The following is a 17,990-nucleotide window of genomic DNA, read 5'->3' on the forward strand; positions in this document are numbered from 1 at the left end:
TAAAGCACCACCTCCTACTCCAGAGCCTGCCTCCAAAGATGAAATTACCTCAAATATTTTAGACATTACCAGGCTAAAAAAGCTTCCTAAGTTAATTTGACATGCAAGATACTGACAGAAGTGGTTCTGAATCTTAACACAGAGACCTTTAATTCTAAAGGAATAATTATTTCTATAAGAGTGGGATTGACCTTAAGTTATGGGTGGAGAGGATTGCTGTGAGTGGAGGTTGGAGGTCAGGATTAGTTTGTGAAATTGTTAATTCAGCTAGTTGGGGAAATTTTGCCTTTTTTAGGGAAAAGTCCAGGAATTTCAAAATCCTATGACTGTGGCAACCATAACTAGGATATCCCCTTCCAAACTGAAAGAAGTTAGAATGTGGAGACATGGTTTTTTTTTCTTGGAATGTTGCTCATATAGTAGAATCTAGCAATTTGTGAAACAATTATGATTCTCTGAATGACATTAAGACATCCTTTGTAACTGTGAACTTACCATCTTAAAATATGAATACAAGTGATATAAACCAAATCTAAGGTCAGCACCCTAAAATTTATTTATTCTACTATACATAAATCCTGCCTGTAAAAATTTCACATACACCTGCCCAAGGAAAATATTTTATTGACAATACCGCTTTTAAGCTACAAAAAATAAACTTAATCTAAGTCAAATATTATAAGGTTGTCATTTAAGGTCTCTTCAAAAGAGTTAAGACTTAATCGTTCTCTGACTTGACTCAAAATTGGCCACAGTATTTAAAAGCTTCTGTGCCAGCTCTCTGACTCCATCGTGTGATGTTTTTAAGACCCTCTGAACAATATCCAGGATTTCCCCATCAAAAAGAAGAGGGGCATAACGTTTTTCTGAAAAACAAGATTAGATTTGTGATGAAATGATTGTCTATTGATATTGCTCTTGGGCCAAGTTGTATAAAGGGTGGACAACACTATCCAACAGCCAGGATAAATCGCTATCCAGGGGATTAGTAATAGCAAAACATACTGCGTTATCCACCAGATAGAGATTTATCTAGAGGAAAGAGTTATCCAAGCTTCAAACAATCAGGGTCTGATTAACACATTACCATGAATAAGTCATCTTCAAAATGGGACTACATCACAGATTACAAATCTTGAAAGATTTAGCCAAAAGTTCTCAAGTTTGTCTAATGCAAAACATGTAACTAAAGGTGCTGACAAGGAGAATTGGTATAAAAATCAAGAGCTTCATTTGTTGTTGATCATTTCCTTTCTTCTCATGACGTTTATGTGTGACTCAGGGGTGATATTGTAAGGAGAAACTGCAGGTCAAAGGGTTAAACTTTTCCATGTTCATATGAGAAAGGTGTGCAAGTTTGTGTCCCAAATTCAATAAATTGTGACAGTTGTCTACCATAAACATAACAAGACCAGCTTCTAAATCTTGAGTGTACATCAGGCAAGAATTTTAGGATGATCATTGCTAAATATGCTTGCTATGTATTACAAGAGCAATTGAGCAAACTTCAAGGTACTCTGCCTGGCCTGCATAGAAAGGAATGAAGGGGAAGGGGGATATGGATTTATGTCAGCACAATCAATGGGGTCATATAGAGGTTTCCATCTAAGTTCAGCCTCACAAAAATCAAATGCATCATCCTGTCTGAGTTGTTTATTAGCCAGGCCACTGTTCAAACAATTTGGGATCAAGAGGTACTTACCATTTCTGGTGCAGACATGTACGATTGCCCACAAAGCCCACATCTGTACAGCAGTCAAAGCACACTGGAGGAGTGTGACAAAAGGTTTGAATGACCTAACAGAAAATAGGAAAATGATAACAATTTTAATATTAACTGTACACAAACCTCAACAATGTTTAAACTAATGCCACAGAAGAGACTGTAAGAATCGATCTTTGATCTGCTAGTAATATACTTAAAAAAATTATGTGCATCTAATTGGCTGAAAACAGGTGCATTTTTCATGCAACATGGGTGCAAATTAAAAATAGTGTGTGCACTGTCAAAATTCACCCAACTGGACCTTCTGAAATAATTTTTTATCGTCAATTATTAATTAGGTAACAACATGATTCCTCATGCAGTTTGGTTGAAATAAGCACTTGTAAATTTTTCAAAGACTACAAACTGCACTCGTCATATGGCTCCTGCAATTTTGTTCTCTTTGTACTATTTGTGAAAAGATAAAAAACAACCAGTATTTGATAAAGATAACCTTGCAAAAAGATAGTCAAACAAACCTATAGGCAACAAGCTGGTCTGCAGGAAATTCCCAACTTTTCACAGCTTGTTCCTGATAAAGAGAAAAACGCAACATTTTTACCTGAACACTGTTGATGTCACAAGAGTGATTACCATCTAATTTCTCCTTACAATGTTGCCTCCCAATCACACATTATTCATGAGAATAAAGGAATTGATTGCCAATTAAAGAGGCTCCTGATTGTTAAACAAGTTCTCCTTTCAACAGCTCAGGAAATTTATGGAAATTTTACACCCGGAGGTGTTGTTTTTAGATCATGTCCCCAACCCCATCTCCCTAATTTTTCTTCAATTGCTCCTTTCTAGTCCCTCCTCAAAATGAGCAAAATGTGCAAAATTTCCTCACTTTTCTAGAAATAACATTTAGATATACTTGTACATGAGAATGAAGTAATAACTTTCTTATTTTCAAAGTAACTGTCTATAAAATTTGCTCAGCCTTGCCTTATATTAAAAAAAACCTTAAAAAAATGTCAACCCAAAGATGAATTTGTTATATAAGGGTACTCAAAGCCTACTGTTAACTTGCAACCCTGCCCAAATGTAAGACTACCAAATGAATACCTACCAACCGGTGAAGCATGTACTGTTTGCTGTGTGACAGATGCTCTCTATCATCAGACCACTCCAGCATAACATTGGACAGAATTCCACCACAAAAATAGGACAACTGGAGAAGCCCATCATCCAGGAGAGACCTATACATGATGAGAATTGAACTTCACTTAAGATCCATGGTTTAAGACTGATTCTTTTTTTCATCAACTAATAATAATTATCAGTTGCTGGATTAATAACAAACGCATTTTCATTTGTTTCCTCAAAGAACAATTTTGATTAAATGCTCTGAACTAATACTAATACTACACAAGTTAAAACATTTCTTGATAAAAAATGTTAACATATCAGCACTACTTCAACAGCCTTGTACTCTTAAAACCACACTTTATGACTTAATTTTTAATTAGTTTCATGTGCCTTTCAGTCTCTCTTGTTGAATTTGATCTTGTTGCAAAGCTTTGAGAAATCACTTGACCTGTAGATTCAGAGCCACCTTAATTTGTTGCAAACAAACTGAATATTCCTGTTACCTATTTTTAAACACCATTTGTCAACCAAAAAAAACATTACCCTAAAAGATTCATGAATTCATCTGTGATGAGTAAATGCCTCAGACTTGGAATCTCAGCTATATTGTTCTGAAACACAAAACAATGAGGATCAAAATGAATTTAATCTCAATGCTTTGGGCCATCGAATGATTGCTGTTTGTAGTTGTTAAGTAATTTTTAGCAATCTGGGAAAAAAAAACCCAAAGGCACATTTGATTCTAAATCTTTAAGTGGGGCCTCATAACTGTTATGAAAAATTGTGGCACTACTCTGAGCTGCAACCACTTTGGAAGCCATGGCAAGTGGCAAACGTTTTTGGCAAAGGGTCAAAGGTTGTCAAATTGGCAGCCTGAGTTCAGCTAGTCGTCATGCAGAAAGTTGTGGGGTTTTCATTCCTTGTTGCTTAGGTTCCTAAGTTAAAGTAAGATTGATTAAAGCATGAAATGTTATTAAATGCTCTGTTATATTTCCTTTTCTTTCCTGGTAAATGATACCAAGCTTCCTATTTCAATTTGTTTTTTAACTGTCCATCACAGAAGACTCATCATAAATCTTATATATCTCTGGCAGCCATATACACCATGACTTTCAGGATCATTGCTGCCCTAGGAGCACAATTGTTTATCCTTGAGGTAGACCTGTCCTTAAAAGGCTTGATTCTCTTTCAATTAATATGCCATTCTCATTGGCTTACCAGTGTTCCGAGAAGCTTCTTTTTGATAATGACATTTTTCTCTTGGCTTCCTTCTCTGAACACCTAGAGTTGTTTTAATAATACATCATATTAAACATAAAATTGCTAACTGTAAATTAAATGCACCATAAGAAATAAGACCATACTATATTTGGAAACACTATACATATGGTTAGCACCTGGTTAAGTGTGTGGCAGCAGTGTTGATAAAATCTGGATTGGACCAGATTGGATAACGGATTACCGACACAAACTTCCAGTAGGGTCTATGCTCCATTAGATCAAGCAGACTTTATTTTGGCTTATCATGAAACATTTCTAATTTCAATTTACCTATTTTGGGTTTTTTACTCTTATTTTTTAAGTATCATTATTTTATGAATGATTTTATTTTTTACTTTTCAAAACTTTTTTTTTTTGATCCATGATCCAATCTGTGGCCCAATCTGGTCTGATCCCTGGTTTATCGATGCCGGGTGTGTGGGAGCTCTGAAACCTTAAACGTATTTACTTAACAACACTGTAGCTTTGTTGTGCTGTTGCTATTTGACAGCATGTGGTTGACAATGTTGAGGTATTCTTCAAAAAATCTGTTCAGTGATGTTTTAGAGGAAAGAAAGAGATAAATGGTCAAGGAGCTGATCATGACTCCTATCAAAAATTGCATACAATTTGGCATCGGCCATTGTGACTAATAATTATTGTAATCAAAAGTAACTGTTAGTATTGTTTTTCTCATGATGATAAAGTCAAATGCTACTGATTTGGATCATGGCACATTTCACAAGCTTACACAGTCTGATGGTGCTCTTAAGATGAGGAATGATAAAGTCAAATGCTACTGATTTGGATCATGGCACATTTCACAAGCTTACACAGTCTGATGGTGCTCTTAAGATGAGGAAGTTAAAATGGCAATACTTTACATTGAGAGAGAAAAACAAATATTTCAAATAAACTTGAGTGCCTGAAAATCCCGCCTGGCAGGAGGCAGACCAGTTGGCTATTTATGCAGCACAGCTGAGAAGTAGAACTCGGGGCAACAAAGAGCAAATCCAATGAATGTGGAGGACCTGAACCAGGGACCAGCAGATTACACGTCCAGCACCCTAAACCACTCTACCACCCCTAACAGTTTTTTTTTAGTTTATTTGACAGTTTCTGGAAAAGATTGTTCTTCAATTTATACCTTCAGGCCTTGTGCTATCAATTGTAAACCTCCTTTCTCAACAAACAGAAAACAAGTGCTAGGTGTCTCATCTGTGAATGATAGAAAGAAACTCATTTTTCTTTATCTGGACAGCTCATGGAAGTAGCCTTACTCCTGGTTGTGAACTCTGGCAAGGGTCATTGTATTGTATTCTAGGGAAAGACATTAAACTTGTGTAATGACTCAGGAAAACTATCAGGAAAAGCTAAAAAAATGACTGGAGAAGGTGGAGTGGTTGGGTAACTTGCAACGAGCTAACATCCTATCTACTTGGACAAGCATTTCTCCAAATCCCTCCTTAGGTCAGAAACTGAATTTAGTGCAAATGAAGGGGGTAAGTTTCTTATTAAAAGAAAATGTAGGAATTTACTATTTCAACTGAGTTGTTAACCTAAATTGGCCACTGTAAAGAGTTTCAAAGCTGACATTTCAAGCATTAGCCCTTTGTCAGAGTGAATGACGAAATACTTTCATTTCCAAATTACCCTGGGTTCAGCTTTACCAGCTATGTGCATCATTCAAAGACCTGAACAGGTTGTGTCATTCCTGTCATACCACATTGAAAGTCATTTAAATGCAAACTTTTTTGCACTGTAAATCATTCTCTTTCCAAAGTACAATTTTGCAAACTTATTAAAACATTGCATACCAGTCAAGTTCCATAGAACAGTAAGTGCTAAACTCAATGTGAAATCCTCCTTAAAAAAAAAAAAAAAGAACTGCATCAAAAAATTTAAAATATCATTTATTTAATAATTACTGATGATGAAAAAATCGAGAAAAGATTTTTAAAGGGACATGTTAATAAAAATCTTGGGTCAAATTATCAAAAGCCAACTGCGATAAAGAAAACTAGGAAATATGACATGTTACCTATGGCACAAGTAGAAATTAATTATAATGAAAGCAGCTAATTTGAATTCACAGTCAGAGTAACCTTAACCTTAGTCTTTGCTTTCCCATGTTTTCTATTTGTAGAAAATGCACTAGCTTTGTATTATATTCCTTTATTGTAATGATCAAATCTTTTATACTGAAAAAAAATTCTGCTATTGGACCTGAAAGGCAACCCACAATATCATGCAGCTATAAACTGTAAAAGTAATGACCCAGCTTTAACTCCCAAGATCAGATTGTTAATTCTCCCCTCTGGCTGCTACACATTTCCTTGTAAACAAGTTATAAGAATTTAGTGTTGGATCAAGGTGACAGCTTATACCTGATATTAGTTTGAGTATTCTTATTACCCTACTTGCTGGATAGTGTTGGATATTGTAGGGAGAAGTTACATTTTAATCACTTCTGGGAGTTGAAGGGTTAATCTGCTTGCTCCATTAAAAAAAAATAACATTTGCAGAATGAAATCATTTCATTGGTGTTGTAAATTCTATCTGATCCATACCTGACTTGCACTGATCTTTTCTTGAACAATATTAAACATGGTCTATAATTTCAAAATGAATTGTTCAGTAAAGATACAGTTTATATTTTGGGAGAACATTTAATCAATCACAACTTGAGATATTTAAATAACTGGTTACCATGGCAAAAAGATGCTGCATTGATTAATAATAATTGCTATTTAAATGAATTTAAAATTGATTTAGATAAATGTATAGATTAATATGTTATGTCTCTTACCATAATGTTTTTCTCCGAGCCAAGAGCAAGTGTTTCTTGTGTGGTCAGCTGCACAGGTGTGGAATTAGCAAAGCCTTTAATTAGTAACCCAGATACTTACTTCAAATTAGAGCAGGGAATCTGACGAAGTTTAGTCAATATTTAAAGGATTTTCTTCCTTAACTGTGAACAGATATAATGCTAATAGTATGACATTTGTCCAAAAACTGACTTGAAGTGTTTGATATTCAAAGCTGATCCAGGAGTTTTAATACAGACCCAATTAATAGTTTTAGTAATTAAAATAATTTTCCAGAAATGCATGTCTTCACAGACTCAAAGAACTGATTGTTTTTATTCTCTCCTCTAGCTGCTTCCCATTTCCTTGTAAATTAGATACAGGAATTTGGTGTAAGATCAAGATAAAGAACTTCTACCTGATAAGTTTGAATATTCTCATTACCTGTTAGCTGGACAATGCATGGATATTATAGGGAGAAGTTATATGATAATCACCTCGGGGAATTAAAGAGTTAACTAGTTCAGTGAACAAGGTAACTTATCAATTAAAAGAGGGAGAGAGAGAGAGACTGAGGGGAAGGAAGTGCATATTAGAGCAGGAGAAGCCCTCATTATTCAAAATGTTTACAGGCACTAATTGAAAGGAAGAGCTTTTTCAAGGGGAAATGCTACTGAAAGTTTGGATCAATGTCTGTACCTTAGCAACTGTGCACCTACCCTCCCCTCCCCCCTCATAACCCAACAACAGTCAACTGAGTCAGTCAAATTTAAGTTAATGTTGGGTTAGGGGAGGGGTAGGTGTGCAGATGTTCAGATACTGATAATGATTTGTAAATTTTATGGTATTTTTTCATTTTTTTAAACATTTGAGTGTCCAATTGAGGAAGGAATCTAAGTAAGAGGATTTATGAGTATGGTGATACCTTAGCAGACAGAATTGCACATAGCTTTGTAGCAAGCTGAGAAATATCCTGGTCACCAGGGAAGTCGCACAGAGAGTCCATAGCTAAGAGTGATGCTTCAAAATAGTTGAATGTCTGCAACACAAAAATCAAGTTATCGCTTCCTAACTCTACTTTGTGACATACATCTCATGACAGTTACTGCCCTAAATTTTCAGAGCCACTATTCCTTCAACATGCTGGAGCTGTTTTACCCTTTACACCCTAAAATCAGTAAGTACATACTCCATACTGTTCTCTATACATTTCCTAAGGTGCTGACAAGGAGAATTTGTTTACCAATCAAAAGCTTCTTATGCTGATGATCATTTCCCTTATTCTCATGACCTTAATGTGTGATTCAGGGGTGATATTGTGGGGAGAAATTTAATGCTAGTCACTCTTAGGGTTTAAAGGATTAATTATAGATTATTTACAATATTTGGATCATTTCTACTTACTGCTTTTTTGAGAACTTGCCATGACTCCAAAATTAACAGACAGTTCCTCAAAAGCTAAGGAAAGAACAAAAAAGAGGTAGTGCTCTTGACAAACACTGAGTGATTGTATGTGTTGGGCTATAGGCAGACCTGGAAAATATTGGCATAGGGCTGTGTAAGAATTCCCTGTCTGTTCCTTCTGCTCAGTCAATGAATACATTAATTAATTATACTCTTGTTATTTTCTGATGTTTCATTATCCTTCTATCATTCTGACATAAGATCAAGCAGAATCAGAACATATAAGAGATATATACATATATAGAGAGTCTTGGTGGTAGACTACTGTTTGTCTTGATTCTTTTATAATAAATAAAGCAAATTCTTACCTGATGCTTGACTAAGAAGGTTCTCATTGTTAATAGAACCAAAGATGCAACTTTACTGAAAAAACAAACAGAAGATAATGAAAGATAATCATGCACTGAATCATTCTGTCATCAGAGTGCGCATGTTCTAGGCATAACTTGCATAAAGTGCATATTAACTTTTAATAAAAAGATTCTGACCAATTGATGATAACTTTTAATTAATCAAATAATAAAATTGAAAATTAACTACATCTCTATCTCAGGTTGTTAAGGCAGTGGTTTAACCTATGAGATGTAGTGGGGGGGGGGGGGGCATGGAAGGTTTGCCATTCTCCCCTTTCTCCCCCCCCCCCCTCTGACATCTGCCAACTTTTGAGTTAGTAACCGTTCCATATACTGGTTTTTTGGTGTTGTGTTGACAGGTACATAAAGGAGGGCTGTGGCTTGATTGCCATGGTAACCACCTGATTGCCCAGATGAGTACTGCTATATTATGTTTTTTGACAACACCTACCCTCTAATATTGTTTCAGAAGTGTTTTAACTACATTGAATCATGTATCCAGTAATAATTTTACCTTAAGAAACGAGGATGCACTTGTGGGTCTGCTTCTCTTCCTCTTTCTCTGATAATGTTAAATACACAAGCTCTGAATTGAAAAGAACATTCAAAATGTTACTTAATAGTCACATTTATATACTAGGGTCAAAGCTTTGATTTGAAAATAATAATCAAAATTTGGGGGGAATTTGTTTTTTTTTAATAAACAAAATTGCTTTATTTTGAATGATTGTCATAACTATACAAGAATCTTAGTGAATATTTAACTTACGTAGCTGCCATTTGAATGTTAAGATCATCTGGATGTTTTTCCATTGGAGTAAGAACAAGCTGTGTAAATGAAATTTAAAAAAATTAAATATATTTAACCCTTTAACTCCCAGAGGTGATTACAGTGTACCTTCTCCCTATAGTATTCATACACTACACAGTAAACAAGTAGTGAGAATACTCAAACTCATCAGATACAGTTTATTACCTCGATTGAACACCAAATTCTCATAATCAATTTACAAGGAAATGTCTAGTAACTGGAAGGGAGAATTGACAAACAGATCTTGGGAGTTAAAGGGTTAAAACCCCAAGGCTTTCAAAGCATCATATGAGTAAGAGTTTACCCTTTGACAAAGAAAAATATTAAGAAACATGCAACATTCTCAAACGAATTTTTTTCACTTCTGCAGGGTTTTCATCAGAGATATAGCAATAGGAATGAAAAGAAAATTCCTCAAGCCTTTGAACTGTAGTTGGCAAATTCTGGGCTGCATGTAGAGAATTCTGCAATTTCTATGTTTAATGAAAAACCTGTTTGTGGTTATTAAGTCAGTGAGGTTAAATATCTACATTGCTATGATCATAAATCATGAAACTATAGTTTAAAATGAATATAGGTTTAGAACCTTTTTTTTAAATTTATAAGATGATCACTCTTAGAGCTGAAAGGAATCAAATAAACCTTAAGTTAATTAACTGAGCCATTTCATTGTGTACCTCTAGAACTTGCGGTTTTCTTGCTGTCCAATCATTGCTGATTTGAAACAATCCACGCAGAGCTTCTCTCATGTAATCAGCTCTGTCTGGGTACATTTGTAATGAAGAAAGGATCTGTTTCTCTGTAGCTTCACCCGTGATCTGATGAAAGATAAGCCACATTTAATTCAATTGTTGACTTTTATGATGCAAATAGTATAAGAAGAAGCTCATATAAAGAGCAGTTGATGGATGAAAAGATTTCAGAAAATTACGCTAAATATTATACAGCCAAGTCACATATCCCTTATGTTAGCACAAAATCAATTTGTACTGCACATAATTATAAAGTGATCAACTCTGTTGCAACACTTTGGAAAGAACCTGATGATTGTTGTAGGTAATCTTATGATAGACGGGGATCTATACTAGCTCCTATCCAAGGAGGGAGTATAGTAACCCTCTAAGTTGCTTCATGCTGAGTAAATGGGGGTGAACTGCAGCAAGATGGGCCACTCAGTTTGAGTATGGACTTCACATCAAGTCCCTTAACAATATGAAACTCTGAAGGCATTTTATGAAAATTGCCAAATATCTCCTGCAGGCTTTCAGGATTTCCACCATTCTGGTTCATAACAATGAAATATTTTCACTGTTACATATCATTAGTTTATTATATTATTATCATGATATTTCTACCTTAATAGAAGGAGAAATTCTTTCCAGATGTTCTTGTAATTTCAGTGATGTAAAACAAAGGCCAAGGAACTGGAGTTTAGGATGAGAAAAAAGAAATGACTGCAAAGCATCTGCTGTTACTGTGGAAACACCTGAAACATCCAAAGAGACCAGGTTTGGCATCATACATTGGTCTGTAAGCATTTCATCAATTGTCCCATCGTAGCGCAAATTACTATGAAAACTTCTTGAAATATCAAGCTTCTGTAATAATGCAAAGTCCTTAAACTCCGCAGGTTTTGTTCGTGCTATTGATGTGTTAAAAGCGATTAATGTCTTCAGTTGACCTCTTAGTTTCCCGAATGAAGAGACATGTCTTATCGCAGTGTTAGAGATATTAATGTGTTGTAAACAATCCAAATTCTGTGCAGCAACTGTCATCAAGTGGTCGTTTATAAGAGAGCAATGGCTCACATCCAAATGGGTCAAACAGTTTAGTGGCTTCATGGCAGCAAAGTCCAAGACAAATGATGTGCAGCTCAAATTTAACTCCCTCACTGTCGATGACATTCCATTCAGCAGTTGATAAAATAAAGACGGCGAGGGCAACGTTTTTGTTCCAGTTAAGTCTAGTTTCACAACTTTATGTTTTCCAAGGAGTAGTTTCAGCATTGAAAAACTCAGCTGACATTTCCTGAGGTAGAACTTTCTGATTCTACAACTCCTCGGATCAACAAATAGAGATGCTGTCCTATCGGTTAGTATTCCATCACATGAGAGACATCTCATAATATTGTCTGCCAGTTGTTCGGGGAGAAATAACGGAGAAATAAAACTAAGTTTTTGAAAAGAAACCTCGCCGAACTGGACACCTTGAACATCTTTGTGGCATAAATCTTCAATGTTAGCTCTGATAAAGCTCAGGCATATTTCTTCAAGAGAAGCTGGTGAAACCGTGCTCATGTCAAGACGGTGTTTCACAATTCAAGAAACTCAGACGAAAGTTGCACTTAATCTCTATTACACGTGCAGTAAAAGCAGTTTAAGTTCCTCCATTTCTTTGACGCTCCTTCCTTGCATCTTGATCTTCAATCATGCCGCTCCGTCGAGAGAAAAGATGTAAGTACACAGAAAATCGAAACAATAGTGTAACAACTTTGCCAAACCATTTTAGTCAAAAGTAATATATTCTACTCAAAACACTACTTTCGTTTTGTTTTTAACTTGGTAACCACTCAAGTCAATCTCCGAAGTAATCCGATCAAGTCCGAGTGTGTATCGACTTTAATTCGAATTTCCGAACCGTTAGCGGAAGGTTTCAAAACAGTTTTCTTTAGCAGGCATCGAGTTTTTATCAAAACTTTAGTGTATCTTGCGTTTAGTCTTAGATCTGAAAAGATGTCTTCAAAGAAAGGAAAATGGAAGGATTCAGCTCAACAGGTAAGGCGGCTGTCACAGACTTCGTCTTCAAATTTAACAAGAAAAGGAAGTTTGATCGAAGAAGAAACTTCTGCAAAAGAACTTGAAGAATATTTAGAGACATTAAAAAAAAAATCTGGAATCAGATCTCTTTGGAGAGGAAACAGTTTCGATAGAGTGGTCCGCGATGATGAAGACAAAACTCCAGACATCTCGATCTCCAGTATGGAAGACGAGGAATTGGGTAAGTTCTTTCGAATCAAGCTGACTATTTTTCTGGTGACCTCAAGTTTATTGGCAGGACGATAGCTCGCCTGGTCACATCACGTCGTATCACAGTACTTAAAGCACTGCCTTTCAATGTCATAGATTACTTCTGAAGCATCTATATTCGAAGTCGTCGCTAATGCTTAAAATGATCAGGGAAAAGAAACAAGGAATTTCAACAGTTTTGATTGCTACATTGCAACTTTTCTCTGTGTTGCTTGGCAACATGTAATGACGCCATGTTGCAGTGTATCTGTTCGTAATAGATCACAGATGACGTCAAAATGAGATACACAAGGCAGAGCCAAGTGTATTACTGCAAATGCAAGTGTGTTCAACTGCTGTTCTTACTACATTTTGAAGTCTTTGTTTTTCTGTTGAGTGAGAGAAAATAAAATTCTTTTGTCAGTTTTGTAGCATACATACAAGACCAACTTATGTATTATAATCGTATTTGTAGATGAAAGACTTCAATCAGAAAAAGCAGATGATGATGATGATGATTTTAAAGTTAATGTTCAGATGTTCTCACAATCTCCATCACCAACAAATCCTGACACATCTGATGGCTCCGTAAACCCTATGAAAGGATTACAAATGGCAGAACTTGCCTTCAGTGATGATGGGCAATCAGAAAAAATGCAAGCAAATAACAAACTGGAAGACAAGATAAAAAGTTTAATTGTCTCTGACAAAGACATACGATCTGTTGTTAATGATCTTTCTGAACCAGCTGAAGTTTTGACTGAAGATGAAGTTGAAGAAGAAATAGAGGAAGATGTGGTTGATGTTGTCGATGGAAAAAATGATAAAATCACAGACAGGCAAGAAAGTTCTCCTCCTAGAACTTTGAGCGATGTTGAAAATCAAACGATGAGAAAAAGAGAAAAGACTAGGACAAAATCGCAAAATTCGTATACAAGTGATTTTTCATCTTTAAGTGAGATCGAGACACACAATGAGCATTCACATTCACAAACTCAAAATGATTCAAAGAGCTCAAGGTCGTCAAGAAGGTCAAGGTCATTTCAAAGTTCAAGGTCATCAGAAAAATCAAGGTCATCACACAGTTCCAGGTCCTCGCAAAGTGCAAGGTCATCAAGGAGTTCAAGGTCAACAAAACACTCAAGGTCAAGTGACAATTCAAGGTCAAAACAAAGTGTTTCAGAATACAGCAATTGCAAGGTAAAGAATGAAACAGACAAGTAATCATTGGTCACCAAAATGAAGCTGGAATGGCACTCTGATTTTCTTGTAACTTTGAAATTTTGTCAGGTTAATATTTTTATTTTTATAGTTGTTCTCATCATGATTTCCTTGATCTTAGGGAAAGGACAGCCGCAACAGATACAGGTGTGATGTGGGAGTTCAAACATTACCTCTAAAAGAACAGTTTACTGTACCACCAGGTATATATAACAATAACTTAAAGTGCCGTGTCTTGGTTTGGGAATCTTGAAAAATTCAGTGTAAGTTCTCCATGTTGGCCACTTGTGATCAGTTTTAATTTTCTTCGTCCAAAGCCACTCTTAATTCCTCTTAGTTTAGTATTCCTTCCTTTTTTTTCATCTGTCATGAGTGTGAGTGGATTGACTGACTGCTATTGATCAATTGATGTTCTTGGTAACTAACTGGATGAAGTTAGCGACTGATGACTGACTGACTGAGTTGATGACTGATGGTCTGTTGACTGACTTACTGATAGAATGACTTACTGACTGACTGATGACTGTCTGAATGATTCATTAATGGCTGTCTGAATATTTGACCAATGAGTGACTGAGTTAATGACTGACCAACCGATCAACCAGGTGCCTGACTATGTGGGTGAGCAGCCACTTAATGGTCTGATTATGAACTGACTGACTGTGTGGGTGACTGATGAGCAGCCAATGGTCTTATTGATTAACTGACTGACTGACTGATGACTGTCTGAATGATTCATTAGTGACTGTCTGAATATTTGAATGGTGTCTGACTGAGTTTATGACTGACCAACTGACTGACCAACTGACTTACTGTGTGGGTGACTGGCCAGGCAATGGTCTCATTGAATAACTGACTGACTGACTGGAGACTGTCTGAATGATTCATTAGTGACTGTCTGAATATTTGACAGAGTTAATGACTTAACCACTGACAAACCAACTAACTGACTATGTGGGTGAGAGACCAGCTAATGGCCTGATTGACCATCTGACTGACTGGTTGACTGACTGATGACCATCCAAATGATTCACTAGTGACTGAATATTTTACTGAATTAGTGACTGACCAACTAACTGACTGCCTGACTGACTTTGTGGGTGAGTGTCCAGCCCATGGTCTGATTGACTAACTGACTGCCGAGCTGATCAACTGAGTGGCTGATAGATCAAGTGACTCCCTAACTGTTGGGCTGACAGACTGACTGCTTATTGGCTGAATAGCACTAATAAACTGCTCATTTTCATCAGCTCTTGGTGTTGGCATGGCAACAAGTGGCCCACGGCTTGGAATGCAATATGTGGACCCCACACCTATAGCAACTCATACAGTATCACCAGAAGCCATGGAAGGTATGAATCAGATCAGGTTGTTTTCACTGATCTTTGTTTTAACAGAAAACAACCCAAAAAAATTGTTTAACCTTTAACCCCTGAGAGTGATTAGCATCTAATTTCTCCCATCAGCATCACTGCTGACACAAACAGTCAGGTGATGAGAAGAAAGGAAATGATCACTAACTGAAGAAGCTCCTGATTGTTAAACAAATTCTCCTTATCAGTACATGGGAAATTTGTAGAGAACAGTTTGGAGAATATGCATACTGATGTTGGGGTGTAAAGGCTTTAAAAAAAAGAGCCTAACAGTGAATTTAGGCTTACTTATTTAAATAGAATCAAAACTAACCCTAACTGAATCTCTTCTAAAATTCTTTGCCATGGTTTTTTCTCAAGAACCTATTTTAGTAACCTGGCAGAGGGTACAGGTGGGGGTGATAGTCTCACCAGTCCAGTGGCCACTGGCTGACTAATCAAGTGACTTACTGATTCACTAGTGAGCAACTATTGGTTGACTCTCCAACCAATGGACTGACAGACTGACTGATTATCAGCCCCCCCCCCCCCACCCCCCACTTCTCCCCACCTCAGAGGCCAAACAAGCTTTTTTTCAGGAATGAGTATTTCACCCTCCTCCTTGAATGGAGTGGTCGTCTCTTTCTTGTAAGCCTCAGCGTTTTATCAAGTTTCTCCGACTGTTCAGCAGTACCCATTTATACTCCTGGATGGAGGAAGGAGACACTTGTCTTTACCTGAGAACACAACAAAGCGACTTGATCAAATCCAAGCTCAGTTATCTGGATTCTGGACTCCACCTCCTGAATCCGCACGCCACCTTTTACCAATAAGTACATGTAATTGTAATAAGATATACTCATAGAATTTACTCTGTAAAATCATCTACAGTTGTGTTTCTCTCGTCTCTTTCAGCCATGACTGCTTATAACCCAGCCATTGTGGCGTTAAATAACATGCTGCGAGAGCAAATCCGTCTGGTGGAGCAGTTTGTGGAGATAAATCAGAGAATGTACGAGTCTTATTCTACAGGGGTCAATAGCAACTACCGATACACCACGCTCGAGGACACGCAACAGGTTAGATGGATACGCGAGCTCATCGATGCACTTTTGCGCGCGTTACGACTTTAACACTCGCGCGCTTACGCACGCAACTCGTTTTTCATTAAAATCACGGAAGGACTGCCCTGGAGATCACGCAGAAGATGAGCCTAACTCGATCGCTCATGCATTCTTAAGAGTGTTACGGCGTGAACACTCGCGTATATCATGCCCCAAAGCACAAATCTCGCAACATGCTAAAAACACCCACCTACGTGCGCATCGCGCTACACGCTGAGGCAAATACATGCGCTACCTAAGATATATGTCACATATTCCAAATTTTTCTCTCCACAGTTTATAAGAAAGAACCGACCGAAAGTTGTGTCCTACGAAGAGGCATTGAAACAAGTAAAAGAAGAAGAGAGATATTGACAATACTTCTCTAAAAAACAAAACTAATGGCAATTTAATTACCTTTCCCACTTTCCTATTCGAGAGAGTCAGCCCTCATCCCCCTCCCCCAGGGAGGAAAGCCCGTGTTTCATTTTATTCCATCTTTCTTTTCTTCGCATCGTGATTGGTTCAGAAAAACCCGCGCCAACACTGTCAACCAATCAGATTCAAAGTTAACACCAATTGCAACATGGTTACACGCGTTTCTTCGCGCTTGAGACATTTTGTCTGTCTTAACTTTGAGTTTTTATTGTCTCCTCTTAACATTTTCCTTTCGTTTGATCAGTCGTTGTGATCACTTTGGTTTTTATTTGCGACATTCAATCGAAAGATGCTCACAATAATTCCTCGAAATATGTAGACTAGATTTTCAAGGGGTGTGAAACCCCAAGCATCTTCATCTCGACGATGCTTTCTTATGGTGCAAGGCACCCTGTGACACGACTGTACAGCAATAAAAAAAATTAATTTTCCATCCATTTGGTACATAATTTGCCAATTTTTGCTTGGAAGTAAGGGGTGAGGAAGGTTTTAAAGCGAAATCGCGTTATTATGAAGGAAAGCGTTTTAACATATTCCTTTCCGTGTCTTTTTGCCCACAATAATTTTACCATTAAGTCGGTGTTTAGAGATAAAGTTTTGAAATGAAAATAAAGCATGTTTCGGGAGCGGAAAGCTGCGACCACTCGCGCAATGGCTGTGAGCCTACCCGCTGAAATTTTTTAAACTATAGACCCGTAAGATGCAGTACCATGCAACACCAAGGGCCTCGAGGTCGAGGCAATTCACTTCATTACCGCACCCAGAAGCTGCGGGGTCATATTAAGATACCCGCAAAAAAGACCCCGAGTTGCCACAGAAAAACCAGAAAGGATCCTACTAAAAGACTAAAAAAAAGCATGAAAACTAATTTTCTGTGGGTTTTTTCCGGAAGAAAGATTTCAAATAAAGGGAGAATGTTGAGCGCAAACGGGAGGCGTAAAACAGTACCTGAGAATGGGTGGTTTCAGCCTGCGAGTGGCCCTCATAGTTAGCGCTACAGGACGCGTGTTTTTCCGCCCGCGGGAAGACTTAGGACGTGTCGGGAAGAGGTTAACTGGGGGTCTGGTACTAACAATGCTAGACCCCTGTGAACCTCTCGCCGGCTCGCAGTGTTTCAGACCTCCTTCTTTCCTGTGGGTGAAGGAACGCTGGTGCCGTGATGCTGATAATGAGAGCCTGCATGCAGGCCAGCGGAGGTTTGGAATCTCTGTTGCATTCGATCTTCGATTAATTGACTAATCAAAATGATAAAATTTACGGATTGTTTGCAAGTTTCATTCACGATGCACGTCGATTCCTTTCTTTAGGGCCGTGGATCTCTC

The 17,990-nt window shown here is 37.3% G+C and overlaps 2 protein-coding genes across 2 annotated transcripts; one reads left to right on the forward strand and one right to left on the reverse strand.

Moving 5' to 3' along the window:
- Window positions 1-533: 533 nt before the first annotated feature.
- LOC113687108 (protein zyg-11 homolog B) lies at window positions 534-12,112 on the reverse strand. Its single transcript, XM_027204812.2, has 17 exons — window positions 10,905-12,112; window positions 10,227-10,367; window positions 9,508-9,566; window positions 9,253-9,324; window positions 8,694-8,748; window positions 8,326-8,379; window positions 7,847-7,960; window positions 6,924-6,971; window positions 6,685-6,726; window positions 5,932-5,980; window positions 5,262-5,332; window positions 4,073-4,135; window positions 3,398-3,465; window positions 2,835-2,964; window positions 2,245-2,297; window positions 1,703-1,797; window positions 534-866 (listed from the first exon to the last, which is right to left on the reverse strand). Exons 1-17 carry the CDS (start codon window positions 11,844-11,846, stop codon window positions 712-714), a joined length of 2,211 nt encoding a protein of 736 aa, XP_027060613.2. The 5' UTR covers window positions 11,847-12,112; the 3' UTR covers window positions 534-711.
- Window positions 12,113-12,121: 9 nt separating this feature from the next.
- Window positions 12,122-17,105, forward strand: LOC113687109 (uncharacterized). The gene is made up of 6 exons (XM_027204814.2): window positions 12,122-12,546; window positions 13,030-13,754; window positions 13,897-13,978; window positions 15,026-15,127; window positions 16,043-16,206; window positions 16,528-17,105. Exons 1-6 carry the CDS (start codon window positions 12,282-12,284, stop codon window positions 16,603-16,605), a joined length of 1,416 nt encoding a protein of 471 aa, XP_027060615.2. The 5' UTR covers window positions 12,122-12,281; the 3' UTR covers window positions 16,606-17,105.
- Window positions 17,106-17,990: the final 885 nt, after the last annotated feature.

Source organism: Pocillopora damicornis, chromosome 11 (assembly GCF_964200805.1).
Source record: "Pocillopora damicornis chromosome 11, jaPocDami1.2, whole genome shotgun sequence".
NCBI classification, from domain to species: Eukaryota; Metazoa; Cnidaria; class Anthozoa; order Scleractinia; family Pocilloporidae; genus Pocillopora; species Pocillopora damicornis.

What these genes read in the sequence shown, in the direction of transcription:
- LOC113687108 (XM_027204812.2), bottom strand. Translation starts at nt 11,846, where the DNA reads ATGAGCACGGTTTCACCAGCTTCTCTTGAAGAAATATGCCTGAGCTTT. An exon ending in AGAAGCTTCTCGGAACACTG is followed by an intron (nt 3,466 to 4,072) that starts GTAAGCCAATGA and finishes TTTGTGTTTCAG; the next exon opens with AACAATATAGCTGAGATTCC. An exon ending in AGTACATGCTTCACCGGTTG is followed by an intron (nt 2,298 to 2,834) that starts GTAGGTATTCAT and finishes TCTCTTTATCAG; the next exon opens with GAACAAGCTGTGAAAAGTTG.
- LOC113687109 (XM_027204814.2), top strand. Translation starts at nt 12,282, where the DNA reads ATGTCTTCAAAGAAAGGAAAATGGAAGGATTCAGCTCAACAGGTAAGG. An exon ending in TATGGAAGACGAGGAATTGG is followed by an intron (nt 12,547 to 13,029) that starts GTAAGTTCTTTC and finishes TCGTATTTGTAG; the next exon opens with ATGAAAGACTTCAATCAGAA. An exon ending in ATCACCAGAAGCCATGGAAG is followed by an intron (nt 15,128 to 16,042) that starts GTATGAATCAGA and finishes CGTCTCTTTCAG; the next exon opens with CCATGACTGCTTATAACCCA.